Source organism: Saccopteryx leptura, chromosome 2 (genome assembly GCF_036850995.1).
Source record: "Saccopteryx leptura isolate mSacLep1 chromosome 2, mSacLep1_pri_phased_curated, whole genome shotgun sequence".
In the NCBI taxonomy this organism is placed as follows: domain Eukaryota; kingdom Metazoa; phylum Chordata; class Mammalia; order Chiroptera; family Emballonuridae; genus Saccopteryx; species Saccopteryx leptura.
The window spans coordinates 40,234,409-40,262,339 of NC_089504.1; the positions used below are offsets into that span (position 1 = coordinate 40,234,409).

At 40.3% G+C, this 27,931-nt stretch overlaps 1 protein-coding gene across 4 annotated transcripts; it reads left to right on the top strand.

The window, feature by feature from the left end:
* On the top strand, positions 1-27,931 carry APTX (aprataxin). Of its 4 annotated transcripts, XM_066367858.1 has the most exons (10): positions 51-86; positions 1,409-1,471; positions 4,708-4,808; positions 7,576-7,712; positions 9,026-9,072; positions 9,648-9,950; positions 10,834-10,893; positions 11,722-11,948; positions 26,835-26,938; positions 27,655-27,931. In XM_066367858.1, the coding sequence occupies exons 4-10, from the start codon at positions 7,580-7,582 to the stop codon at positions 27,807-27,809; spliced, it is 1,029 nt and encodes a 342-aa protein (XP_066223955.1). In that variant the 5' UTR covers positions 51-86; positions 1,409-1,471; positions 4,708-4,808; positions 7,576-7,579; the 3' UTR covers positions 27,810-27,931. The 4 variants fall into 4 exon arrangements, with proteins under 4 accessions (XP_066223952.1, XP_066223954.1, XP_066223955.1 ...); XM_066367857.1 differs by lacking the exon at positions 1,409-1,471 and having other exon boundaries at positions 37-86; XM_066367859.1 differs by lacking the exon at positions 4,708-4,808 and having other exon boundaries at positions 52-86.

Sequence of the window (27,931 nt, forward strand, 5' to 3'; positions counted from 1 at the left end):
GGTTATTTGGCTACGTCATTCTATAGCGCCGGAAGTGGCTCGGCACGGAGGAGTAAAGTGAACTTGTGCGGCTCCGTTGTTTTTAGGTAAGGCAGTTTGGGCCAGCCTCCTGTGCTGGCGGTGTCGAAAGCCGTGGGAGCGGGCGTTAGGCCGGGAGAGATTAGAGAGTGGGCGACGCCTAACCCATGGAGGGGGCTCAGCTGGTCAGGAATGACATAGTCTCCTTCAGAAACGCTCCCTTAAAGGAACTTGAGGTCCTTTCCCAGCGTCCTCAACAGGCCTCATAGGAAGGCAGGAAGAAGGAATCCTGCCCTCCTGCAGACCAATGATAGTGTTCAACAAAGCAGGGAAAACATTTCCATTTGGAATTAATGTTACCCGGGTTTGGAGCCTTTTATGAATTTGACTTGTATTGGGGATCGGTAGGACACTTGGGGCAGGGTATTTCATATTGGGGAGACAATACAGATTTGTGCCTTTTCACTTTGCACAGTCTAAGGTTGTATGGTCTTTAGCTCCTGCTTTTCATCTTACCTTTACTGTTAACAAAAGTGATAATAGTTGTGAAGGTTTACTGCTTGCCAGACACTGATCTCATTTAGCCCTTGTAGTGTAGAGCAGTTGTTGTTACTGTTTTATAGCCGAAGAAGTAAAGGCTTAGGTTAAATATCTATAATTGGCCTCAGGTCACACAGTGACTAGGTGGTGGAGTCACTATTTGAACTTGAGCAGTTAGACTTCAGAGTCTTGGATGTTATCCGCTATTCTACATATATTGATTTTGTTCAACTGTTAATTGAGTTTCTGTAAACCTCACTTGAGTGTTGTTATCTACTGTTTTGTGGAGAAAAATTGAAGTTGTCAGATATGTTTGTCTTCAGATTTTTGCTTCTGCTTTCCCTTTCACAAAGTTGTCTAGATTTTCAGCTGTCTTTATCTTTCCTTAAGTCTCAGGATGAATTATGTCCTCCGATCAAAGAAAATCCCTTAATCTGTATTGCTGACCTTTCTTAACTCTCACTTATGAGACCTAGTTTTTTTTTTCCTGCCCCTGTCCCAGTCATGTTTTAACAAGGTCAGGTTTCTCAGGTCTCTGGCCATTCCTCACCCCAACTCGCACCCTGCCATGCAGAAAGGAAGAAAAAGTTCTTGGTGATCATCTTCCTTTAGCTGTTATCCAGTAATTATTTCCCCCTTGTTACCCAAACTTTTAAAGAGTATTCTAAATTCTGTCTCCATTTTCTCACCTCTTGTTCCCTTTTGCAGCCTAGCTTTCAGACCTTAAATTTTACTCTAAGGTTAGCAGTGATTGATTCTCAAACCAGACAGACGTTTTAAAATCATTATTGGATCCCTTTGCTGCTTTTGAAACTTAATACCTTTCACTCCCTTCTTTTTTGCTTTCTAGGATAATATAACTCAGCTGATTTATTCAGTGAACATTTTTGTGAACATTTATTGTAATACTGAGGTAAGACAAAGTGCCTTTTTGTGTGTGTGTGGCAGAGACAGCGAGACAAAGAGAGGAACAGATAGGGACAGACAGACAGAAAGGGAGAAAGATGAGAAGCATCAATTCTTCGCAGCACCTTAGTTGTTCATTGACTGCTTTCTCATATGTGCCTTGACTGGGGGGCTCCAGCCAAGTGACCTTGCTCAAGCCAGTGACCTTGGTCATCAAGCTAGCGACCTATGGGCTCAAGCCAGGACCATGGGGTCAAGTCTATGATCCCATACTCAAGCCAGCAACCCCATACTCAAGCTGGCCACCTCAGGGTTTCGTGTCCCAGTTTGACGCTCCACTGTGCCACCGCCTGGTCAGGCCAAAGTGCCTTTCATTTTTACAGAGACAGAGAGAGAGAGAGAGAGAGAGGGATAGACAGGGACAGACAGACAGGAACGGAGAGATGAGAAGCATCAATCATTACTTTTTCGTTGCGACACCTTAGTTGTTCATTGATTGCTTTCTCATATATGCCTTGACCGTGGGCCTTCAGCAGACCGAGTAACCCCTTGCTTGAGCCAGCGACCTTGGGTCCAAGCTGGTGAGCTTTTGCTTAAACCAGATGAGCCCATGCTCAAGCTGGCGACCTCAGGGTCTCGAACCTGGGTCCTTGGCATCCCAGTCCAATGCTCTATCCACTGCGCCACCGCCTGGTCAAGTTCAAAGTCCTTTTTTTAAAAGGAGCTTTATTCTAGGTGTTTCTCTGTGTTCCTCTCTCAATAGTCATTTCTCCTGTGGATAGTCTTTTTCCTCCTCTTCTAAAATGTTGGGTGTTTCCAATGCTTGTGACTTTGGCCCACTGTTCTTTTTATTCTGTACACACTGAGTGAGCATGCCAACTGGCTTGGTTTTAGCTCCCTACTCCCTACATCAGGGGTCAGGAACCTATAGCTTGCGAGCCAGATGTGGCTCTTTTTTATTTTTATTTATATTTATTTATTCATTTTAGAGGAGGGGGGGGAGAAGGAACAGGAAGCTTCAACTCCCATATGTGCCTTGACCAGGCAAGTCCAGGGTTTTGAACCGGTGACCTCAGCATTCCAGGTTGATGCTTTATCCACTGCGCCACCACAGGTCAGGCTAGATGTGGCTCTTTTGATGGCTGCATCTGGCTCACAGACAAATCTTTAATAAAAAATAACGTTAAAAATATAAAACATTCTCATGTATTACAATCCATTCATTTCCTACTGCTCATGTTCATGGTTACAGGTGGCTGGAGCCAATCACAGCTGTCCTCCAAGACAACACCAAATTTTTATTGGATAATGTGTAATGTACACGGGTCGTTGTATGGCTCTCATGGAATTATACAATACATTTTAAAATACATGGCGTTCATGGCTCTCTCAGCCAAAAAGTTTCCCGACCTCTGCCCTACATGCTCTCAAATAGAAGTTGTCATTTTAGACCTCTTTTCTGAGTTTCACCCTCATCTCTGACTACCCTGCTGGACAGCTCTGCCTGCAAGTCCCCCAGGCAGTTCAAATTCAGAGCCCCCAAAACTGAACTCATCTGCCTTAAACTTACTCCATCACATCCATCACTAAATTCTGATGACTTTAACCCCTAAATGTTTCTCAATTCTGTATTCTCTACTTTGTACCTACTATCGCTGTACTTTAGGCTTTATCATTTCTCACCTGAAATGTAATGGGCTTCTACTGGTTTCCCACCCCTAGTTCTGTTCCCCACATGTCTATTCTCCACATTACCTACCTCCTTCCCCAAATGATCTTTGAAAATAAATCTGTCAAAGTCCTGCTTAATATTCTTTAAAGAGCTCTCTCTTCTTTCATCTGATCTTTTTTCTCATTCTTTCAGCAAATATTTATTGTTTACTGAGTTGTAAAATCCATTGGAACTTCTAAAATTTGAGCTTCTCAGCAGTCAGCCAGGACTTTGCTTCATTTAGAGCTCTTGCGTCTCCAGCCTCTTTTCTGCCTCATACTTTTGGTTGCAGCAACACTGAACTACTACTTCTTATACACAGTGCTGTTTCTTTGTGCGCTTTCCCTTCCTGTTTCCTTTGACTGGACTCTTCTCCCTGATTTCTTTCTCCATTTTCAGCCCCTTATGTAATTAGGCTGCTCCCTTTCATTGAATTAACCTGGTTCATATCAATACATAGAACTTATTTTAGGCCCATGTCCTTAGGAAACTTTTCTTGACAACTCCTTTTTCCAACTCTGGGTACTCCACCTTTGTGCTCCCATAATGCCTTTTTGACAGCAGTTATGATGTATTAAACTTGCATCATTCAATGCAAGTGAAATGTATTATATCTTTTTTCCTAGCACTAGAATTGCATAAGGAACATAGTGAACATATGGTGTAGTGACTAAGAACTTGTTCTTTGGAATTAATTCAAATCCTAGCTCTGGCACACATTGGCTGTATGATTTGAGCACATTACTTATCTAAGCCTTAAATTTTCTCTTTCTTAGAATGAAAGTTGTAAAGATTAAATGAGATGATATAAGTAAGACATTTAGCAAGTGCCTAGTACATAGTATGCACTTGATAAAGTTGTGCTGAACACCAGGGGATATGGAAATGTAAGACTATGCCTAAGCCAGAGCACTTCTTCCAAACCCAGAGAGCCTTCTTCGGAGTTTCCTGAATGGATGGGCAGTGGTCTATCTGGGTACAAGGAGATTTTATTTTCATCTGGAAAGTAGAATTGCATTCACATTTAATTTTTAGAGAATTGTGAAGGTAAATCGACCACACCCAGTAACAAGATGTAGAGAAAACAACTCAGTGAAGGCCTCTGGGAAGAGGTCAGACTTGAAAGTTGTAAAGGATTTAGGTTTTTAGGAGGGAGGAAAGGGTATAACCAATACCAGGAGGTCATACTAAGAATTACTTATTTGGGAGACATGACTTAGTACATTGTATATGAGGGATGTATGTTTGTGCAAGGATGCTCTTATGTGACTCTGGGGGAAGGGAGTAGAGAGAGGATGAGTAAGTGGGACTAGTTCTATGAAAAGAAGTGGGAGGAGAAATAAGTAACCTCTGGGGTTAGAATATGAATGAAGGTCTTAACTTCAGGCCTGAAGAATTCGGGATTGATCAGGGCTGGGCAAGTTTCCAGATCTGTGCTGGACATTATGGTAGCCATCAGCCACATTTAGCTAGCTATTTAACTTTAAATGAGTTAAAAAAAATTAAGATACTCATTTTCTCTGTTGTACTAGCTATATTTCAGATGCTTGATTTTCACATGGTGAAAATTATTAGAGGAGGTTTAGAACACTTCCACCATTGCAGAAAATTCTACTGGGCAGTGCTGTTCCAGGTTAGTAGATTGCTGGCCCTGTGAGGTTTATCAGATCACTTGGGTTCCTAAAGAAATAATCAGGCACAGTGGATAAAGCATCGACCTGGAAATGCTGAGGTCGCCAGTTCGAAACCCTGGGCTTGCCTGGTCAAGGCACATATGGGAGTTGATGCTTCCAGCTCCTCCCCCCCCTTCTCTCTCTCTGTCTCTCCTCTCTCTGTCTCTCCCTCTCCTCTCTAAAATGAATAAATAAATAAAAAAGAAAACAGAATTAAAAAAAAAAAAAAAAAAAAAAGAAATAATCAGAATTTCCTTCTGACCAATCTCCACAACTCTGGAATGGAAAGTATGGAGCCAAAAAACAGAATTAGGATTTATTCACATTGATGGGAGGATGGGATTGCCCAAAGAGAAAAGCAAAGCACCCTGCATAAGTGGGGTGCCAGAGAAGGGGAAAGAGAAAGGAAGGAAGAGATAGGGTTATCATCTGGCCATTTGCCTGCAAATATTTATTGTATTCTTGCTGCACGCTAATACTGTATTAAGTGCTGAGATGTATTGGTAAGCAAAAATGGACTTGACTTCTGCTGTCATTGAGCTTGCAGTTTTACTGGATGGACTATATTGAAGATTCAGGAACGCCCATCCTTAAGCACTACCCATATTCTAAAATGCTCAGTCTTAGAAGTTGGAACTAGTTGCTGAAACAGGTCAAGATATTACTTAAGGATAGTCATGTAAGTATTGTGCAGTCAGTTTTAGCTTCTCAAGGAGTAGTAACTTGGAACGTTGTAACTTCAGAACTTTGGGGGAATGAAGCATGTGAATATGTGTTTTTGCAGGGCAAGAGGAATAGTTCCCATTATCCTGCAACAACCAGCCATGCTCTCAGCTGTCCACTGGATTCCTTCCTGTCCCTGCTGTCAAACTGCTCTCTCCAGGTGTCTTTTATTACTACAAGGAGTAGTCAGTCATCACATGACTTATTTTCCAATGCATAATGAAAACTACTTCTTAGTGCATCACCTGCTCATTCATCATTTACCAGCAAGATCAAACAGATGCCTCTCTGAACACATAGCAGTTAAAGTGGGACCCACCTGTAGCACTGTCATCAGATTTAGATTTTAGGTTTACGGCTGACTCTTCATGCTTTGACATTAGCACCTTTACAGAGACCTGCTGAACTGCCTTTTGGACCTCACTCTGGCCCACGTTATGTTAACAGCCTCCTGACTAGTTTTGGACTCTAGATTTCTCCACTACAGCCTGCCTACACACAACTGTTGTTTCCCCTTACAGTGTAACTCAGAACCTGGCAATTGCCTCCTATTGATGATCAGATTTCAACTTTTCAGCTTAGTGTTCTTTCAACACCTCTGTCCTTTTTTGTTACTCTTTGGGGCAGCTCCTCTGGGTTGGCCAACTAAGGTCTGCTTTCCACCCCTCACCAGTGGCTTGTCATTGCTGAAGTCTGTGCTGTCACTTTTGCTTTTAAAAAAATATTTTTATTCATTTTTAGAGAGGTGGGGGTCGGGGGGGGGGGAGAGAGAGAGAGAGAGAGAGAGAGAGAAGGGAAGGAGGAGCAAGAAGCATCAACTTCCACATGTGCCTTGACCAGGCAAACCCAGAGTTTTTTAACTGGCGACCTCAGCTTTCCAGGTTGACGCTCTATTTGTTGCACCACCACAGGTCAGGCTGTCACTTTCACTTTTTAAAATGGAATGTCCCCTCCCACTCCTTTTCTTTCTCATCAGTCCCATTGACTTCTGGCCTTTTCAACTGGGAGGTTTCAGAAGCCTTTCCTGCCTGGGTAATGCTGTATTTAGTTACTTCCTTCTTATAATGCTTATCACTATATATATAAGCATAAGCATATATATATGCTTTTATTTATATATATAAGCATTTATAAATATAAATATTTATATATATATATAGACAGAGACAGGAGGAACATTGATCTGTTCCTGTATGTGTCCTGACCAGGGATCAAACTGGCAACCTTTGTGCTTCGAGACAGTGCTCTAATCAACTGAGCTATCATGGCCAGGGCTTATCACATTATATATATATTTTTTTTTTTTGACAGAGAGAGAGAGTCAGAGAGAGGGATAGACAGAGACAGACAGGAACGGAGAGATGAGAAGCATCAATCACTAGTTCTTCGTTGCGCATTGCAACACCCCAGTTGTTCATTGATTGCTTTCTCATATGTGCCTTGACCGCGGGCCTTCAGCAGACCAAGTAACCCCTTGCTTGAATCAGCGAGCTTGAGTCCAAGCTGGTGAGCTTTTGCTCAAACTAGATGAGCCTGCGCTCAAGCTGGCAACCTTGGGATCTCGAACCTGGGTCCTCCACATCCCAGTCCGACACTCTATCCACTGCGCCACTGCCTGGTCAGGCATCACATTATATTTTAATAATCGGCATTGTACTCCAGGCCATAGGAGGATAGTGACAATGTTTAATCATTCTTTGATCCTCAGCATGTAGCCTAATGTCCATCACAAAGTATATCAATACACATAACAAATATTTGATTGCTTGGCATAGTTCAGGCACAGAGGTGAATACTTTACCCACATTATCTTATTTACTCCTCACACCAGCCTTATCAGCCCTATCATTACCACATATTATTGGTGAGGAGATTGAGACTAGGGAAGTGAAGAAATGTGCTTCAAGATGAACAGCTGGTAAATGGCATGTGTGGTGTGCTGGGATGTGGCCCCAGAGGACTTGAGCTAGTTCTTCCAGCCATTGCTTCTGTTTTGTCTCTCAGAGTAATGATGCGGGTGTGCTGGTTGGTGAGACAGGACAACCGTCGCCAGCGAATCAAACTTCCACATCTGGAAGCAGTCATGGTTGGGCGCAGCCCGGAGACCAAGATCACTGATAAAAGATGTTCTCGACAGCAAGGTAACTGGTTAAAAGAATGTGGAGAGCATCATGTTTGGTTCCTTAGGGTAGTGATAACCCATTTTCTGGGTCCTAATGGTGGAAAACCTTTTGTCTGCCATAAATGAAACTCAGGAACTGAGCTCTTTTAGCCAATACCAGGACCCCATTCACTCCTGATTTCCACTCTCTGAAAGTGATTACTAGTCAGTGTTGGGAACAGGTGGGTCCTTCTTGAATCCTGCACCTTGCTTCGCCTAGGGAGAGTCTTTGTTGGCATTGAGACAGTTGAATTCTGTGATCTCCAGGCTGAATCCGTGTCTGAGAAGTGATGGGATGGTTCCATCCTTTACATATTGCCTCATACAGAGGGTGGTATCTTTATAAGACTATAGTTCTAGCTCTTGAAATGTCATCCTTGGGATTTAATAAAAAGGAAATCCTTAAGAAAAAGCCTTACTATGTACCTCACTTTCTGCCTCTAAACTTCTGGACATGCTCGCTGCTACCCAGGCTTCCCACCTGCAGTGTGTTCCCATGGCCGGGCTTCCTAAAATTTAGTCTGCAGTACTGAAATTTGGTTTTGCCACATGAGTTCATCTAAATGGGGGTGAGGGTGTGGGAAGTCATGCGTGACCTATGTAGGCCCAAGATATGGAAGCAGATACTGCTTCTCGCTCTGTTCTCCTTGTCACAGTAGCAACTTGTATGTCAGCCTGTCTTCCCTGGAGAGCATCTAGGCTGTCTCTCTTCTCTGCTCTCTGTCTTACCCTAGAAACTTTGTTCACTTACCTGAACAAGAATGGTTAATATGATACTTCTTCCCACACATGCTCAGACTGTTCTGTCTAAATATTCCTCTTTCTAGAATATTCTCTGCATTTCTCCTACCCAAGGCCAGCTGAACTTCTGTTTTCTAGGAATGTATCATTTGCCCCTTTCTCTGTTAGAGGCAACTGACAGTTTTATATAATAGTGGAAGCCTGATTTAATCCTGAGCCAGGAGCTTATGAGAGAAATGGGTTCCCTTCCCTGACTGCAGCGTCTGTGATCCCAGTGGGCCAGGGGCTCTGGAATAGGGAGACTTGTGGGGATTCAGTGAAGCTGCCTCACGGTAATATTATCAGTAACTAAGAGAATATGTACACTGTTGGACATTTTCTGGAAAGATTTGGAGCCCCAGCCATCTGCATAATGGACAGTTTTGCTCATAGGCCTTCGAGGAAACCTTCTCAAATCGCCTCTTAGAACAAGGTTTCGCTGTCCTGTAGGATAGGAAAGAGTGCCTGGTTCTTCATGGTGTTTGAGTTTAACTTTTTTTCAATCTCTTTCAGTGCAGTTGAAAGCAGAGTGTAACAAAGAATATGTCAAGGTAAAGCAGGTATGTCTGTTTGTAACTTGGATTTCCATTTTATACTTGATGATTTTTTTTTTTTTTACAGTGACAGACAGAGAGTCAGAGAGAGGGATAGATAGGGACAGACAGACAGGAACAGAGAGAGATGAGAAGCATCAATCATTAGTTTTTCGTTGCAACACCTTAGTTTTTCATTGATTGCTTTCTCATATGTGCCTTGACCGTGGGCCTTCAGCAGACTGAGTAACCCCTTGCTTGAGCCAGCAACCTTGGGTCCACGCTGGTGAGCTTTGCTCAAACCAGATGAGCCCGCGCTCAAGCTGGCAACTTCGGGGTCTCAAACCTGGGTCCTCAGCATTCCCAGTCCGACGCTCTATCCACTGCACGACCGCCCAGTCAGGCTTGATGATTTTCTTATGCGGTTGAGTGTCTGTGCCAGCCAGCAGCTCTTCTCTGTCATGTGTGGAAGTGATGGGTGGAGCAGAATAAGTGACCATTAAGCACGGTGCCTGGCACATAGCAAGTTGTTAACATAGCAGTGGCTATATCAGTAATGGTGTTATTGTTCTTTTTATAATTATTTTCTGATTATTTCATAGGTAGGAGTCAATCCCACCAGCATTGACTCAGTCATAATTGGGAAGGACCAAGAGGTGAAACTGCAGCCTGGCCAGGTTCTCCACATGGTGAATGAACTTTATCCATATATTGTAGAGTTTGAGGAAGAGGCAACGAGCCCTGGCCTGGAAACACAGAGGAAGAGAAAGAGGTCAGGCAACAGTGATTCTGTAGAAAGGGATGCCGCCCAGGAAGCTGAGCCCAGTACGGGACTGGAACCAGGGAGTGACTCTAGCCAGTACTTTGTGCCCTCAAACAAGGGGGCAGATGCATCAACTAAAAAGGTGAGGGTAGTGTGCTTGAATAGATAATGTGGAGACTAAATGAGATGTAATGACTGCTTAATTGTTTTGTACACTGTAAAGTTCAGGCACATGCGAGGGGTCATTTATTAACTGGGATAAGGGTTATTAACTATGATGAAAGACTCACCTGTTTGTGTCATAGTCACTTGGATGAATGTCCCTTTATGTACTTTTCTCTTGAATTCCTGAGGTAAGTCACTTGAAGGGAGGATGAAAATGGCAGTGTACTTAACATTGAACTATTAAAATGGGTCATTTATATACCTAGAAGGTTAGCATTGGAACACTTTTCATAGATCGTATGATTCCCATCCTGATGTCAGAGTGGAAACCTAGTCAGGCTGAGATGGAGTGGGAGAGGACAGAGAAGATGCTGTCCACACTCTGGCATTTCCAGCTTCTGTCTAGACACGCAGCTCTGAAATATAGGAAGAAAATGGGGATGGCTTATGTTAAAAAGGCAAAAGATTGAGATAAAGATGATATAGTTTAATTTTTTTTTATTTATAGTTTGTCCTACTGACATTTTATTTTTTTAGATTTTATTTACTGATTTTTAGAGAGAGGAGAGAGAGAGAGAGAGAGAGAAAGAGAAAGTGGGGGAAAAGTGGGAAGCATCAACTTACTTGGTTCCTGTATGTGCCTTGACTGGGCAAGCCCAGGGCTTGGAACCCAAGATCTCACCATTCCAGGTTGGCGCCCCATCCACTGAGCCACCACAGGTCAGGCTGAGGATATAATTTAATTCATAAAAATTAACCTTATTTCCAAGTTTGCTTAGACTTTGCTGACATATAGTGTTAGCTATTGCCAAATTTAACTGTTAGTATTTGTGGATTTACATTGCCCTTTTTTGTTTAAGGAATCATTGGGCCATTGGAGTCAAGGCTTGAAGATCTCTATGCAGGACCCCAAAATGCAGGTCAGAATAAAATTTTGGCATTGAAATATATTTCATGTTTTAAATGACTGTTCCACAGAGGTCACAGCATAACTACAAATAAAACCAAAGGAGATCAGTCCTACTGAATGAGACTTGTTTAGCTTAGTTGGGCTATTTTGTGAGAACAAGTAACTTTTCTTCTTGTCAGTAAGCGATCACCTGGAATTCTTTGGAGAGTAGCTAAGTTCTTCAAGTGCATATCTGCTCTACCTTTTTCCTTTTAAACTTCTGGATACTGTTAAGGAAAATTAAGTTAACTTTACTGTGATTCCTTTCAAGGAAGTGTCAGGTAATGTATTGTGACTGTATTTAGTAGGCTGCTCTGGGATTAATAGCCAGGCATCACCCGGGAAGGAGTCTTTGAGGTCTTAAATTATATCCTGGGGTGACAAGGAGCCATATCTGATAGGGCTTCTTGGAACACACGTGCATATGTCACGTGGTCTGCTGTGGTAGAATGGAGGAGGGAGCATTTGACTTGATGCCTGCAGGAATTTTACGTCAGAGCCTCAGGAACTGTTTGTACTGTTTACCTTCTCTGTGTTCTGTGTAGTGTGGTGATTAAAATGCAGACTAGAGTAAATTAGATCTGGGTTGCTATCCTAGATTTCCTACTTAGTAACTGTGACTTTGCACAAGACACTCAGCTTATGTGAGTCTCTGTGCTTTTATCTGTCAAAATTGGGATACTAAAACCTTTTGTAGAAGATTGTGGGGGGATTAACTGAATTAATGAATGTGACAGCAGCCGGCACACAGAAGATGCACGGAAGATGTCTGTTTCCTTCCCTTGTGCCCCTCTACTAGGTTTACAAAGATGAGCAGGTGGTGGTGATTAAGGACAAATACCCCAAGGCACGTCACCACTGGCTGGTCTTACCATGGGCCTCCATTTCCAGTCTGAAGGCTGTGACCAGAGATCACCTTGAGCTCCTCAAACACATGCATGCTGTGGGGGAAAAGGTGATTGCAGATGTTGCTGCGTCCAGCAAAGTCCGATTCCGATTGGGCTACCATGCAATTCCTAGCATGAGGTAAGCTTGTGGGTAGTGCTGGTGCATCCTGATTATTTCTCGGTGGACAGATGGATTCACCCTGGGTCTGCTGAGTGTGCTGAGGCCCAGGGGAGTAGGGTGGGATGTTTCCAAGGCAGGCAGGCTGAAACTTACTGACTTGCCTATAAGCCTGAGCTCCTATTTTGCTTGTAATTTGACCACATTCCTTTTTGTTGTTGTTCCTCTCAAAGTATAAATCTCTGAGGACTTAACCTATGAACTGGACGAAGCAGCTTTATTACTCTCCAATGAAGAATTATGGACAGTAACTTTTCAGAAGCCTCTATAACCCTAAGTGATTAAGGACCGTTGCTCTGAAGGAGACAGATACCACTGACTTCTGTCATGACAGCTTAGTACATCTAAGATTTAAAATAAAATGAGAAAAAAATGCAGAGCCTGTTTTCTTTTGGCTCATACCCAGAAGGATTTAGAAAGGAATGATTGATTCTTTTCAAAGAATGCAAGCAAGGCAGCTCTCCACAGTGCTTTATAGCTAAGCAATATGATAAGCAGACTAATTGGATTTCAGAGTTTTTATCTTGGGCTTTCTTTTTGTGTGTGATAAAATACACATAATATAGGGAGATGAGAGATGGGGGATTGTGGATGCGCGGATTGCCTGCTCACCACTGTGAAGGGGCATTTTGCTGTTTGCATGCCTGAGAGGCGGTTTCCCCGCCTGTGTGCTTGTCTGACGTTGTGAGACTTTATTAAATGGAATGGCCCAATCTTTTCCAGCTCTGCAGTTTTTTTACCATCTGCCCGAATCTAATGTGGACCTGCCTGGCCTTGGCCACTGGCATTACCAATTTTAATTAAGTGAATTTAAATATTAAAAGTAAGCTGTTGTAACATTAGAATTTGGTTGTCTTTTTCTCTGTTACAAAACACAGAGTTTTCTTGGACTACTTGTCTGTTCCTCATAAGATACTGTAACAAGTTTTCTGCCTAGAAAATAAAGATTCTGTGTTCTATCAAAATAATTTTCTGTGTTTTATGTTGCCTTAGTTAGATCTTTGATCACTAAAGAAAGCTGAATCTTGATAACAAACACTAACCTGCATTTGGGATGCCCTGACATTCAGCAAAAGGCAGCAGCAACAGAGGCTATAAAGGTTGTGGCACCTGTGAGTGAAATTCATCCTGCTTTTGCAAAAATGACCCCCTCTTTGCCAGACTTGCTGTCCTGATGCAACAGTCTGCTCCTGATCAGGGACATTAAAATGGGTAAACAATGGCTGTCAATGAAATGAATAGTCAGGCTATGGCAAACCCAAGATTGCCGCTTGGTTCTTACAGGCTCACTGGCCAACCCCATTTCTCAGTATTTGCATTCCATCGCCCACCCTAGTGCATTTAAGCTGGATTTCATTCAGCTGCCACTCAGACTAGGTTATAAAAAATATTAATAAGTAAATACACATAACATAAAATATACCATTTTAACCATTTTCAAGTGTACAGTTCAATGACATTAAGCATATTTACATTATGCAACCATCACCACTATTTCTAGAACTTTTTTTTTTATCTTATAACACTACTTTCCTCCTAACTCCAGCCCCTCAAAACCACCATTCTACTTTTTGTCTCTGAATTTGACTACTGCTGTAGATATGGCATATAATTAGAATTATGTGGTATCTGTCTTTTTGTGATTGGCTTATTTCACTTAAGATAATTCTTCAAGGTTCATACGTGTTGTACCATGTATCAGAATATCTTTTGGTTATTTTTTCTAAGCACCTGATATCGTTCACATTTTATTTAGGGGAGTATTATGACTTCGATTACTGGCTATTTTAACCTAGTGAAATTTTGTGCCACTTTTTTCCACATCAATAATAAAATTGCTTTTAAATTGAGGCATAACGTACATAGAGTAAAATGCATAATAAAATTTATAGTTTGATCAGTTTTAACAGATGTAAATACCATGTAACTCACTCTGATCAGGACTCAGAACATTTCTATCATCTCATCTCAGAAAGCTCCTGTGCTTTCCAGTTAATCCTCTCCCAGCATTAAGATTTCTTTCAGCATAGATTGGTTTTGTCTGTTTTTGTATAAGAGGAATCATATAATGTGTGCTCTTTTTCATTCTGGATTTCTTTGGTCAGCATAATGATGTTGAGATTCATGCATACTGTTGTGTATGTCATGGGCATACTTTATTGTTTTGCTCATGGATAAATACCTAGAGTTGGAATTGCTACATTATAAAGTGAATGTATATTATACCTCATTAAAAAATATACTTTTTATTGTTAAAACCTTCTTTAAAAATTTAGGGCAGAAAGTCATCCTATGACTAACAGAGCCCTTGACTACATAATTCTTTCCACATAGTAACCAAGGTGCCTTTCTTGTATCTATGATAAATGCTGTTGTGCTAAGGAGGATGCTGAAAGCAAGAGGGTGGCAGGTGGGTGGAAAACAAAAAACAGTGGATAAAGTTGCCACTTACATAATTCTTTTATGATCACTCCTTATGATACAATTTTGAATAAATAAAAGTTATAGAAAGGAAAAGGTAACATAGTTTTTCTATTGTAAAATTATTTTCAATTTAGAAAATATAAAAAGGAAAGTGTGAAGCAGAAAAAAAATCCCCCATCACATCACCACTAATTAAACTTGAGACCTCATTTGAGTTTCACCTACTTTTCTTATTCATGTAATCTTTTTCTGCTCCAGGATCTAACCAAGGATCCTGCATTGCATTTATGTATTGTCTCTCCTTAGTCTTCCCTAATCTGGAACAGTTCCTCTTCCTTTCCTGGTTTTCATGACCTTGACACTTTTGATGTATACTGGCTAGTTATGTTACAGAATGTTGTCTGATGTTTTTTTCCTGATTAAATTGAGGCTATGCTTTTTTCTTTCTTTTGCCAAAATGCCACAGAAGTGATGTGTCCATCTTAGTGCATCGTATCAAAGAGTACAGGATTTGAGGTGATTTATTAATCATGATGTTAACCTTCATCACTTTGTTAAGGTGCTGTCTGCCAGGTTTCTCTACTCAAAGTTACTATTTTTTCCTTTGTAATTGATGAATATCTTGAATATTTGAGACTACTATCCTGTTTCTCCTCAAACTTTTGCCCAGTAATTTTGGCATCACTATTGGTGGATCTTACCCACAATGGTTTTTGCTGTGGTGTTTACTCGATAGTGACTTTATGTTTCCCTCATTCCTTCTAATTTATTAATTAGCATTCTTCTATGTGGAAGAACTCCCCCTGCCCCCTGATTATATATTTATTCAAGTATTTATCAGTATGAACTCACAGGTATTTATTTTATTTTTTAGGTTGTAATTCAGCCTATTGTTATTTATTTTGTTGATCCAACATTCCAGCTTTGGTCATTGGAAACTCCTTTAGGTCAGCTCCTGTAGCCCTTGACATGCTCCCAACATTTTTTGAGCACTTCCGTATTTTCTGGAATAAGATATTCCATGCTCATATTTTTTCTGTTCTAGCCCTGGAATAAACCACTTCTGCCAAGAGCCCTAGTTCCTTTTTTTTTTCTTCTGATTTTTTTAAAAAATTTATTTATTTATTTATTTATTTATTTATTTTTTATGGAGACAGAGAGTGAGTCAGAGAGAGGGATAGACAGGGACAGACAGACAGGAAGGGAGAGAGATGAGACGCATCAATCATCAGTTCTTCATTGCGCGTTGCATCACCTTAGTTGTTCATTGATTGCTTTCTCATATGTGCCTTGACCGCGGGCCTTCAGGAGACCGAGTAACCCCTTGCTAGAGTCAGCGACCTTGGGTTCAAGCTGGTGGGCTTTTGCTCAAACCAGATGAGCCCGTGCTCAAGCTGGAGACCTCGGGGTCTCGAACCTGAGTCCTCTGCATCCCAGTCCGATGCTCTATCCACTGCGCCCTCGCCTGGTCAGGCGAGCCCTAGTTCCTTTTATTGGTGAATAATATTTATAAACTAAGACTTGGGCTCTAGTTTTCTGTAATGTTTATTCTAGAGTGTCTTTACTCCTAGATCCTCTGAGCAGATAGAGCTAGGAAATAAATATTATACATGAATCCTAACCCACACTGATAACAAACATCTCTCTATTTAATTACCTGTATGTGTATATGGAAAACTATGAATTCATACTGATACCTCTGATTCCAGTCCAACTCCACAAAGTTCGTTCTTCCCCTTTCTTTAATTTTAACTTCTTTTTCCAACAGTGCAACATTTGACTCATTAGCTATGATAAATTTACTTATTGTTCAATCCTAGTACAGTTGACTCTTGAACAACATGGTTTGAACTGTGCGGTCCACTTATATGTGGATCTTTAGAAATATATACGTACTGTAAATGTATTTTCCTTCTTTCTTTTTTTTTTTTAAAGATTTGATTTACTGATTTTATGGGGTGGAGGAAGTGAGAAGTGTTGACTCATAGTTGCTTCACTTTAGTTGTTCATTGCTTGTTTGTCATATGTGCCTTGACCGTGCAATGCTAGGGTTTTGAACTCGTGAACTCAGCGTTCCAGGTGACGCTCTATCCACTGCACCATCACTGGCCAGGCTTCTTATGATTTTCTAAATAACATTTCTTTTCATTCATTTTTTTATTGTTGACTTTAATGTAAGAATACTATGTCTAATATACAAAATATGTGTTAATTGACTATGTTAATGGTAAGGCTTCTAGTTAGCAGTAGGCTATTAGTAAAGTTTTTGGAAAGTCAAAAGTTACATGCAGATTTTGACCACGTTGGGGATCAGCACTCCTACATCCCATATTGTTTGAGGGTCAGTTATGTACATATAAAATAGTTACAGAATTGCTGATCTGTGAGAAATACTTTTACTCACTAGAGCGCAGTATTTATAAGCAGTTCTTTTTATCTTTACAGTATCCAGTGAAAATACTGCTTTCCAATGTCAATTAGGTTAGTTATTTTCTTCCTGACCCCCTTCAGTATGGTTCTTTTATTCATGTAATACAGTTAGGTTTGTTATTGCTTATGTTCCACTTCAGATTCCCGCACATACTGGTTGGTTTTGGTTATTTATTGGGTGATTGTGAAGTATCATATTATTGATTCTAAGAGTCAAATCTATACAAAAAGGCATTCTACTTGGCTTTACAAGGTTAAAAGGGAACTCTTTTTTTTTTTTTTTTTTTTTTATATAATTTTATTTTTTTAATGGGGTGACATCAATAAATCAGGGTACATATATTCAAAGATAACAAGTCCAGGTTATCTTGTCGTTCAATTATGTTGCATACCCACCACCCAAAGTCAGATTGTCCTCTGTCACCTTCTATCTTGTTTTCTTTGTGCCCCTCCCCACCCCCTATCCCTCTCCCATTCCCCCCTCCCCCCCGTAACCACCACACTCTTATAAATGTCTCTTAGTTTCACTATTATGTCCCACCTACGTATGGAATAATACAGTTCCTATTTTTTTCTGATTTACTTATTTCGCTTCGTATCATGTTATCAAGATCCCACCATTTTGCTGTAAATGTTCCGATGTCATCATTTCTTATGGCTGAGTAGTATTCCATAGTGTATATGTGCCACATCTTCTTTATCCAGTCATCTATTGATGGGCTTTTTGGTTGTTTCCATGTCCTGGCCACTGTGAACAATGCTGCAATAAACATGGGGCTGCATGTGTCTTTACGTATCAATGTTTCTGAGTTTTTGGGATATATACCCAGTAGAGGGATTGCTGGGTCATAAGGTAGTTCTATTTTCAGTTTTTTGAGGAACCACCATACTTTCTTCCATAATGGTTGTACTACTTTACATTCCCACCAACAGTGTATGAGGGTTCCTTTTTCTCCACAGCCTCTCCAACATTTGCTGTTACCTGACTTGCTAATAACAGCTAATCGAACAGGTGTGAGGTGGTATCTCATTGCCGTTTTGATTTGCATTTCTCTAATAACTAAAGAAGATGAGCATCTTTTCATATATCTGTTGGCCATTTGTATTTCTTCCTGGGAGAAGTGTCTATTCATATCCTCTTCCCATTTTTTTATTGGATTGTTTGTTTGTTTGTTGTTGAGTTTTATGAGTTCTTTGTATATTTTGGATATTAGGCCCTTATCTGAGCTGTCGTTTGAAAAAATCATTTCCCATTTAGTTGGCTTTCTGTTTATTTTGTTATCAGTTTCTCTTGCTGAGCAAAAACTTCTTAGTCTGATGTAGTCCCATTCATTAATTTTTGCCTTCACTTCTCTTGTCATTGGAGTCAAATTCATAAAATGCTCTTTAAAACCCAGGTCCCTGAGTTGAGTACCTATGTCTTCTTCTATGTACTTAATTGTTTCAGGTCTTATGTTTAGATCTTTGATCCATTTTGAGTTAATTTTTGTACAGGGGGAGAGACTGTAGTCCAGTTTCATTCTTTTGCATGTGGCTTTCCAGTTTTCCCAGCACCATTTATTGAAGAGGCTTTCTTTTCTCCATTGTGTGTTGTTGGCCCCTTTATCAAAAATTATTTGACTATGTATATGTGGTTTTATTTCTGGACTTTCTATTCTGTTCCATTGGTCTGAGTGTCTATTTTTCTGCCAATACCATGCTGTTTTGATTGTCGTGGCCCTTCAAACTTCGTGAGTTTGAAGTCAGGTATTGAAATGCCCCCAGCTTCATTCTTTTTCTTTAGGATTGCTTTGGCTATTCGGGGTTTTTTATAGTTCCATATAAATCTGATGATTTTTTGCTCTATTTCTTTAAAAAATGTCATTGGAAGTTTGATGGGAATTGCATTAAATTTGTATATTGCTTTGGGTAATATAGCCATCTTGATTATATTTATTCTTCCTAGCCAAGAACAAGGTATATTCTTCCATCTAATTATATCTTTTTCGATTTCCCTTAACAATGGTTTATAGTTTTCATTATATAAGTCCTTTACATTCTTTGTTATGTTTATTCCTAAGTATTTTATTTTTTTTGTTGCAATCGTGAAGGGGATTATTCTTTTGAGTTCCTTCTCAGTTGTTTCATTGTTGGCATATAGAAAGGCTATTGACTTCTGTATGTTAATTTTGTATCCTGCGACCTTACTGTATTGGCTTATTGTTTCTAGTAGTCTTTTTGTGGATTCTTTGGGGTTTTCGATGTATAGTATCATATCATCTGCAAAAAGTGATACCTTTACTTCTTCTTTTCCGATATGGATGCCTTTTATTTCTTTGTCTTGTCTGATTGCTCTGGCTAGAACCTCTAGTACCACATTAAATAAGAGTGGAGAGAGTGGACAACCCTGTCTTGTTCCTGATTTAAGGGGGAAAGCCTTCAGTTTAGTGCCATTTAATATGATGTTAGCTGATGGTTTATCATATATGGCCTTTATCATGTTGAGATATTTTCCTTCTATACCCATTTTGTTGAGAGTCTTAAACATAAAATTGTGTTGTATTTTATCGAAAGCCTTTTCTGCGTCTATTGATAAGATCATGTGGTTTTTGTTCTTTGTTTTGTTGATATGGTGTATTACATTAACCGTTTTACGTATGTTGAACCATCCTTGAGATTCTGGGATGAATCCCACTTGATCATGATGTATTATTTTTTTAATATGTTGTTGTATTCGATTTGCTAGTATTTTGTTTAGTATTTTAGCATCTGTATTCATTAGAGATATTGGTCTGTAGTTTTCTTTTTTTGTGCCATCCTTGCCTGGTTTTGGTATGAGGGTTATGTTGGCTTCGTAAAATGTGTTTGGAAGTATTGCTTCTTCTTCAATTTTTTGGAAGACTTTGAGTAGAATAGGAACCAAGTCTTCTTTGAATGTTTGATAAAATTCGCTGGTATAGCCGTCAGGGCCTGGACTTTTATTTTTGGGGAGGTTTTTAATGTTTTTTTCTATTTCTTCTCTACTGATAGGTCTGTTTAGGCTTTCTGCTTCTTCATGACTCAGTCTAGGAAGGTTGTATTTTTCTAGGAATTTATCCATTTCTTCTAGGTTGTTGAATTTAGTAGCATAAAGTTTTTCATAGTATTCTACAATAATTCTTTGTATATCTACGGTGTCCGTGGTGATTTCTCCTCTTTCATTTTGGATTTTGTTTATATGAGTTCTTTCTCTTTTTTCCTTGGTAAGTCTTGCCAAGGGTTTGTCAATTTTGTTGATCTTTTCAAAGAACCAGCTCCTTGTTCTATTAATTTTTTCTATCGTTTTTCTGTTCTCTAATTCATTTATTTCTGCTCTGATTTTTATTATCTCCTTTCTTCGGCTGGTTTTGGGTTGTCTTTGTTCTTCTTTTTCTAGTTCCTTAAGGTGGGAAGTTAAGTGGTTCACTTGGGCTCTCTCTTGTTTGTTCATATATGCCTGAAGTGATATGAACTTCCCTCTTATCACTGCTTTTGCTGCATCCCATAGATTCTGATATGTCGTATTGTCATTTTCATTAGTCTGTATATATCTTTTGATCTCTGCACTTATTTCTTCTTTGACCCATTCATTTTTTAAAAGTATGTTGTTTAGTTTCCACATTTTTGTGGGATTTTTTTCCTCTTTTTTGCAGTTGAATTCTAGTTTCAAGGCTTTATGATCAGAAAATATGCTTGGTACAACTTCAATTTTTCTGAATTTGCTGATGTTGTTTTTGTGGCCCAACATATGGTCAATTCTTGAGAATGATCCATGTACACTGGAGAAAAATGTATACTCAGTCACTTTGGGATGAAATGTCCTGTAGATGTCTATCATATCCAGGTGCTCTAGTGTTTTGTTTAAGGCCACTATGTCTTTGTTGATTCTCTGTTTGGATGACCGATCTAGAGCCGTCAGCGGTGTATTGAGGTCTCCAAGTATGATTGTATTTTTGTCAGTTTTTGTTTTAAGATCAATAAGTAGCTGTCTTATATATTTTGGTGCTCCTTGGTTTGGTGCATATATATTAAGAATTGTTATGTCTTCTTGATTCAGTGTCCCCTTAGCCATTATGAAATGGCCATTTTTGTCTCTGAGTACTTTTCCTGTCTTGTAGTCAGCATTATCCGATATGAGTATTGCTACACCTGCTTTTTTTTGGATGTTATTTGCTTGGAGTATTGTTTTCCAGCCTTTCACTTTGAATTTGTTTTTATCCTTGTTACTTAGATGAGTTTCCTGTAGGCAGCATACAGTTGGATTTTCTTTTTTAATCCATTCTGCTACTCTGTGCCTTTTTATTGGTGAGTTTAATCCGTTTACATTTAGTGTAATTATTGATACTTGTGAGTTCCCTATTGCCATTTTATATCTTGCTTTCTGTTAGTTTTGTGTCTTGTTTGATCCTTCTCTTTTGTTTTTCTATCTTTTGTTTTTATTTGGTTGTATTCCATACATCTTTCCTCTGTTGCTATCTTTTTTATCTCATGTGCTTCTGTGGTGGTTTTTTCAATGGTGGTTACCTTTGAGTAATGAAAAGGGTCCCTACCCTGTTCATTGTAGCGAACTATTTTGTGAGTACTTTTGCACTCCATCGTCCTTTGCTATTGTTAATCTCCATCTTCTCCCCCTCTTTCTTTTTGTTGTTGTCACAGTTTAAATTTGGTTTTATTGTGTTCTTCTTGGAGCTTTTACTTGTGGCTCTGTTTTTTTTTGTTCTTTGTATCTGATTGGAGAACCCCCTTTAGTAATTCCTGGAGTGGGGGTTTTCTGATGATAAATTCCCTCATCTTTTCTGTATCTGTGAATGTTTTTATTTCTCCTTCATATTTGAAGGATAGCTTTGATGGGTATAGTATTCGTGGCTGAAAGTTCCTCTCTTTCAGGACTTTAAATATTGGGGTCCACTCTCTTTTAGCTTGTAGAGTTTCTGCTGAGAAATCTGATGATAATCTAATGGGCCTTCCTTTATATGTTGTATTCTTCTTTTCCCTGGCTGCCTTGAGAATTTTTTCTTTGCTGTTGGTTTGTGTCAATTTCATTATGATATGCCTTGGAGTAGGTTTGTTGGGGTTAAGAAAACTCGGAGTTCTGTTTGCTTCTTGAACTTGAGGCTTTAGTTCTTTCCACAGGCTTGGGAAGTTCTCATCTATTATTTGTTTGAGTATGTTCTCCATTCCATTTTCTCTCTCTTCTCCCTCTGATATACCTATTATTCTTATGTTATTCTTTTTGATGGAGTCAGATAATTCTTGTAGGGCTATCTCATTTTTTTTAATTTTTGAGTCTCTTTCTTCTTCTCTCTGTTGTGCCTCAAGTTGCTTGTCTTCTATTTCACTAATCCTCTCTTCTATCTGACCTGTTCTATTAGCTAAGCTTGTTACTTCGTTTTTCAGCTCGTGAATTGAGTTTTTCATCTCTGTTTGATTTGTTTTTATAGTTTCAATTTCCTTGGACATATATTCTTTGTGTTCATTGAGTTGTTTTCTGAGCTCCCTAAATTGCCTTTCTGTGTTTTCTTGTATATCTCGGAGGATTTTTAGGATTTCTATCTTGAATTCTCTGTCATTTAGCTCCAAGGTTTCCAATATATTAAATTTTTTCTCCATAGATTTTTCCTCATCTAGCTGTGTTACCTCTCTTTCTTTTGTATCCGTGATATTCGATTTTCTCTTCCTTAATGGCATCTGAGGGTGGTTTTGTTGATAGTATTAATGAGATTTAATAAAGAATAAAAAGTTTAAAAAAATAATAAAAAAAAATCGAAAAGAGTTGTTTTTTTTAAAAAAAATTAATAATGAAATAAAGAAAAATAAAATAAAATAAAAATTAAAAAAAAAAAAAAAAAAAAAAAAGGAAATTATTCCCCCCCTCCTTTTTTCCTCTCCTCTCCTCTCCCCTCTTTCTTGATAAAATCTTGTGGTGGACTGTGAATTATAACAAACAATGCCTGTGATGGAGGGCCTGAATTGGGGAAAAGTAATAAAAGGGCAAAAAAAAAAAATAAAAAAGAAAGAAAAAAGAAAAAAAAGAGCGTATGGACCCACAAAAAGCAAATTAGGAAAAAATTTGGGTCAAGAATAAAATGATTTGCTTTTAGGTGTTGGTTGTCTAAGAGTTATGATGAGAGGATTAAGAGGAAAACGGAAAAATGGGGGGACAAATTAAAAAATTACTATTGTATTTAGTGGAACAAGAACTAGATAATATGGAGAGCCAGGGATGGGAGCACTGCTAGTGAGTTAAAAAGGTGAAGTAAAAACCCCCCAAAATGCCACAAACATAAGTTTGAGTCCCAGATAAGATAATTTGTTTGTTATTGAGGTTTGAATGAGAGGAGATGTAAAGGAAAAAGGAAGAAACTAATATAGAGGGAGAAAAGAAAGAGAGAGAGAGAAAACAAAAAAAAGAGGGAACCACTAAAAGAAGAAAAAAGAAAGGAGAGAGAGAGAGAGAGAGTTAAGGGTTTTGGAGTGCAACCCTCATAGAGAGAAAGGAAGAGAAGAGAAAAGATAATGGGAGATATAACACTTATGGGTAGTGTTGTTCAAGGAGAGGAGAGAGTAAGACCGGTAGAGAGTTAATCGGCCAAATTGGAGGAGGAAAAAAAAAGTATCAAGAATGAAGATAAGAGAAACAAACGAACAAATATAATAAAATGGGATAGGTTATAAAGTCTGCAGATTATTCTTGATTTTGAGAGGTTATCTTCTTGCTTTTTCTTTTCTCTCCCTCTTCCTGGTCGGTGACTCTGTACCCCGGGTTTTGCCCCTTTGCCACGCTCAGGTGGAGGTTTGCAGTTGATAAGTCTCTATGGCAATGTCATGTATTGTGCTTTAGTCTCGTTGGCAGTCGAGGCTATTAGCATTTATAGGCTCCGACAGTGAGAGAGTCCGTGTTCCTGGAGCCTTTCTCCTAGTCTTTCCTTCCTCAATTAGTAGCCTGATAATCCAGCTATGGGGTTGCTGCTGCCTCTGCCTGGATAGTAAGAGGCTCAAAGAGCTGGCAACTCCCCACTCTATTTCCACTCAGCACAGGGCTCTGGGTAAGGCTCAGTCAGTCAGAGCTGCTAGCATAATCAGGCGGGCTTTCCACCCACTCACAGACCTCTGGCTCTGCCACTCTGTCCGGTAACACAAGCGGGTGCCCACTTCCGGGGCGCTTGGAGAAAACTCTCACTCACTGGCTGCGCGCGCAGACCAGGATATCCGGCCAGCAGTCTCACGCTCTGAGTGAAACCCCCGACCGCAGGGAAAAGTTGCAGCGTTGGAATTGAGTCTCGCTCCGTCCCCGTGCGCGGCTTTTGCAAGGCGCTGGGGCGGCCCGAGATTCCGCTTTGGCCCACACAAAGGCCCCTGACTCTGCTCCTCTGTGCGATGACACGGGCGCGCACTGCCGAGGCACTCGGAGGAATCGCTCACTCCTTATCTGCGCGCGCAAACCAGGATATGAGGCCGGCCGCTTTCCCTCTGAGTGAAACACCCTCGGCAAGGAAAATCTCCACCATTGGAATTAGTTCTCACTCCCTCCCATGCGTGGCTTTCCCAGGGCGCTGGGGCTGCCCAGAGACTCTGCCCTCGGCCCACAGAAAGGCCTCTGACCCTGCCTCTCCGTGGGGCAACACGGGCACTGACTCCCGGGGCCTAGGAAGAAATCTCTCGCCCACTAACTGCGCACCAACCAGGAGACCGGGTAAAATGGCCGCGCCGCTTGTCTTTCTTTGTTTGGGTTTGGCGCGAGTGTTAGCTTGTATTGCCCGGGTTGCCACAGGATCAGATTTTCCTCGGCTTGGATCTCCATGCCACAGCCTGGTTCGGCCGTTTGTATTCACCCCCTTTGCCCGCCTCAGTTTCTATATTCACAGTTACCAGAGAAAGCCGCCCTGTTTAGGTTAGTGAGGAAGGCGGAGCATTTCTTACTCCCTATTTCCTTCGGGGTTTGGTTATATATTTAGCCAATTTTTCACTCAATCATACCTTTGGGTGTATTGCGAAGCATCTGGAAGCTCCAAGTATAGGTTTTTCTGTTTCTGGTTGAAGATCTTGTTGAGTTTTGGGGGAGATTATCGGTATCGCTTCCTACCCCGCCATTACTCTGACGTCATCTCAGGGAACTCTTGATTTTCTTCCTTATACCTGCTTTTCCCATAAGCTTCCATCTCAGAAGGTGGCACCTCCCCAAACCATATCCTATCTATTGGTAAGTCCTGTTGGTTTTATCCCAAAATATAGTAAAAATTGAATTGTTTCTTGTCATCTCAACCACTATAGTCTAAGACATGATTATTTTTGGCTTGGACTGCTAGGTCTCTCTCTATCCATCCTGATCTACTCTATGGTCCTTTCTCCACATAGCAGCCAGGGTCATCTTTTAAAAGTATAACTCAGATAGTAGTACTCCCCTCACATAGTAGCACTCCCCTGCTTAAAGTCCTTCAGTGGCTCCATAGTGTAATCAGAATATAGTACAAACCTCTTGCTGACCCACAAGACCCTTATGATCTGTCTCCTACCTAATCTCTGCTCCATGGCTCCAGACATTCGGCCATATTACTTTTCTGTTCTTGGTTACACTTAACTCTTCTCATCTCAGGGCCTTTTGTGCTTGACCTCCCCACTCCGAGAAACACTCTCTCTCCAGATCTTTGTCTGACTGCTTTCTCCACTGAGATCACTGAGTGGGAGAGTCCTCCTTGAACACTCTAACTCAGGGGTCCCCAAACTATGGCCCGTGGGTCGCATGTGGCCCCCTGAGGCCATTTATCCGGCCCTTGCCGTACTTCTGGAAGAGGCACCTCTTTAATTGGTGGTCAGTGAGAGGAGCACATCGACCATCTCATTAGCCAAAAGCAGGCCCACAGTTCCCATTGAAATACTGGTCAGTTTGTTGATTTAAATTTACTTGTTCTTTATTTTAAATATTGTATTTGTTCCCGTTTTTTTTTTACTTTAAAATAAGATATGTGCAGTGTGCATAGGGATTTGTTCATAGTTTTTTTTTATAGTCTGGCCCTCCAATGGTCTGAGGGACAGTGAACTGGCCCCCTGTGTAAAAAGTTTGGGGATCCCTGCTCTAACTTAAGAGGCAACCTTTACCCCAGCATTCTCTATCACATTTCCCTGTTTTGTTCTTTTCTTTTTTAAATGTTTTATTTTATTGATTTTAGCAAGAGAGAAAGGGAGAGAGAGAGAGAGAGAGAGAGAGAGAGAGAGAGAGGAACATCGATCTGTTCCTGTATGTGCATTGACTGGGGATTGAACCAGCAACCTCTGTGCTTTGGGACAATGCTATAACCAACTGAACTATCTGGCCAGGGCTGTTTTATTATTATCTTAGCAATGTTAATAATTTGAATTTTCCTTGTTTATTGGTTTACTTATATTTCATTTGTCTCTTATGAGAATATAATTTTTATGAGGACAGAGACCTTTCCCATTTTGTTTATTACTAAATTTCCAGTGCCAGAACAGTGCTTGGCACTAGTGGGTATTTAATGAGCATTAAATTGTTTTTTTCAAGGAGATGAGGGGAGATAGACATACTCCTGCATGCTCCCCAGCTGGGATCCGTCTGGGGCTGATGCTTCAATCAACTGAGCTATCCTTAGTGCCTGAGAATGACATGCTCAGATCAACTGAGCCATCCCTAGAGCCCTGGGCTGATGCTCAGACAAATAGAGCCAATTGAGCCACTGGCTGCAGGAGGGAAAGAGAGAGAGAAGAGGAAGGGGCAGGGAGGGGGAGAGAAGTAGATGGTCATTTCTCTTATGTGCCCTGACCTGGAATTGAATCCAGGACGTCCATACGCCAGGTCGACGCTCTATCCACTGAGTCAACTGGCCAGGACCACATTAAATATTCTTAAGTGAATGAATGATTTGAATTAAATGGAAACACTGTCAATATTTTACACACCCATACTTGTACTGTTTGTCCTTTTAATTTAACCATAGTCTTTAATGAATTTAATTGTCAGGTTTTTTTCCTCTCAACTAGCCATGTACACCTTCATGTGATCAGCCAGGATTTTGATTCTCCTTGCCTTAAGAACAAAAAACATTGGAATTCTTTTAATACAGAATACTTCCTAGAATCTCAAGGTAAACAGTATTCATTGGTTTTTGTATTTGTTTTATTTTCTCAGTTGTTTTTATACTTGATTCAGTTGTTTCTCTAAATATTAACCTGGTCTCAAAAACACATGTATAACTTTGTGTTCCCTATAAAGAGAGCCCCAATAAAAGAAACTGGATTATTTGTATTGTAGTAGGATTGTCACTTTGCTGTGTGCAGCCTTCTTGGGGGACCTAGAAAGTTGTTATGTCAGGGTCCAAAAGGTATTTTATTATAATGCCCGGGGACTTAAAAAAGTAGTTATGAGAATTATTGGAGTTAACATGTGAAAGCTGTAAACAGTTCTATGTCTCTTCTGCCACCAGCAGGGCAGGAGCTTGGGGCTGCTTTGTGTCAGGAGTGGTTAACAGGGGAAGGCTGTGTATGCAGAAGGAAGCATTTCCCAGTGTATGTTCTTTGGAACTTCAGTATTCTGGGAATTTAAAAATGACAGCTGCCATTGACCGAGGCCCAGTCAAGGTAAAGCACTGTGATAAGCCTTTGACATAGTAACATGGATGGCTTAGAGTGCATCTCAAAGGAATGTAATCATCTCCAAAATAGGTTGCTCACATTTAGCAAGTCCATTTTCCCAGGAATGAATCTAACCTCAAATTTACTAGCTTTAGGATACCCGGCATATTATTATTTGTATTGGCTTTCCAGAGTAACAGGGCTCTGAACATTTTTTCCTTGCTTGCAGCTGTGATCGAGATGGTACAAGAGGCTGGCAGGGTGACTGTCCGAGGTGGGCTGCCGGAGCTCTTGAAGCTGCCCCTGCGTTGTCATGAGTGCCAGCAGCTGCTGCCTTCCATTCCTCAGCTGAAAGAGCATCTCAGGAAGCACTGGCCACAGTGACTCTGTGGAGCCTGAACTTTGCAGCAAGTATGACTGATTGTTAGAGCAAATTCCTGGCACCTGTTCTGGATTGCTTGTGAACTTTACTTATTTCTTGAATTAAAATTATGCAGATTTTTTTT

Excerpts from the sequence above, each read along its gene's own strand:
- APTX (XM_066367855.1), top strand. The coding sequence starts at position 7,580 with ATGATGCGGGTGTGCTGGTTGGTGAGACAGGACAACCGTCGCCAGCGA. Across the intron at positions 9,951-10,833 it reads CAGATGCATCAACTAAAAAG|GAATCATTGGGCCATTGGAG; the intron begins GTGAGGGTAGTG and ends TTTTTGTTTAAG. Across the intron at positions 11,949-26,834 it reads CATGCAATTCCTAGCATGAG|CCATGTACACCTTCATGTGA; the intron begins GTAAGCTTGTGG and ends CCTCTCAACTAG.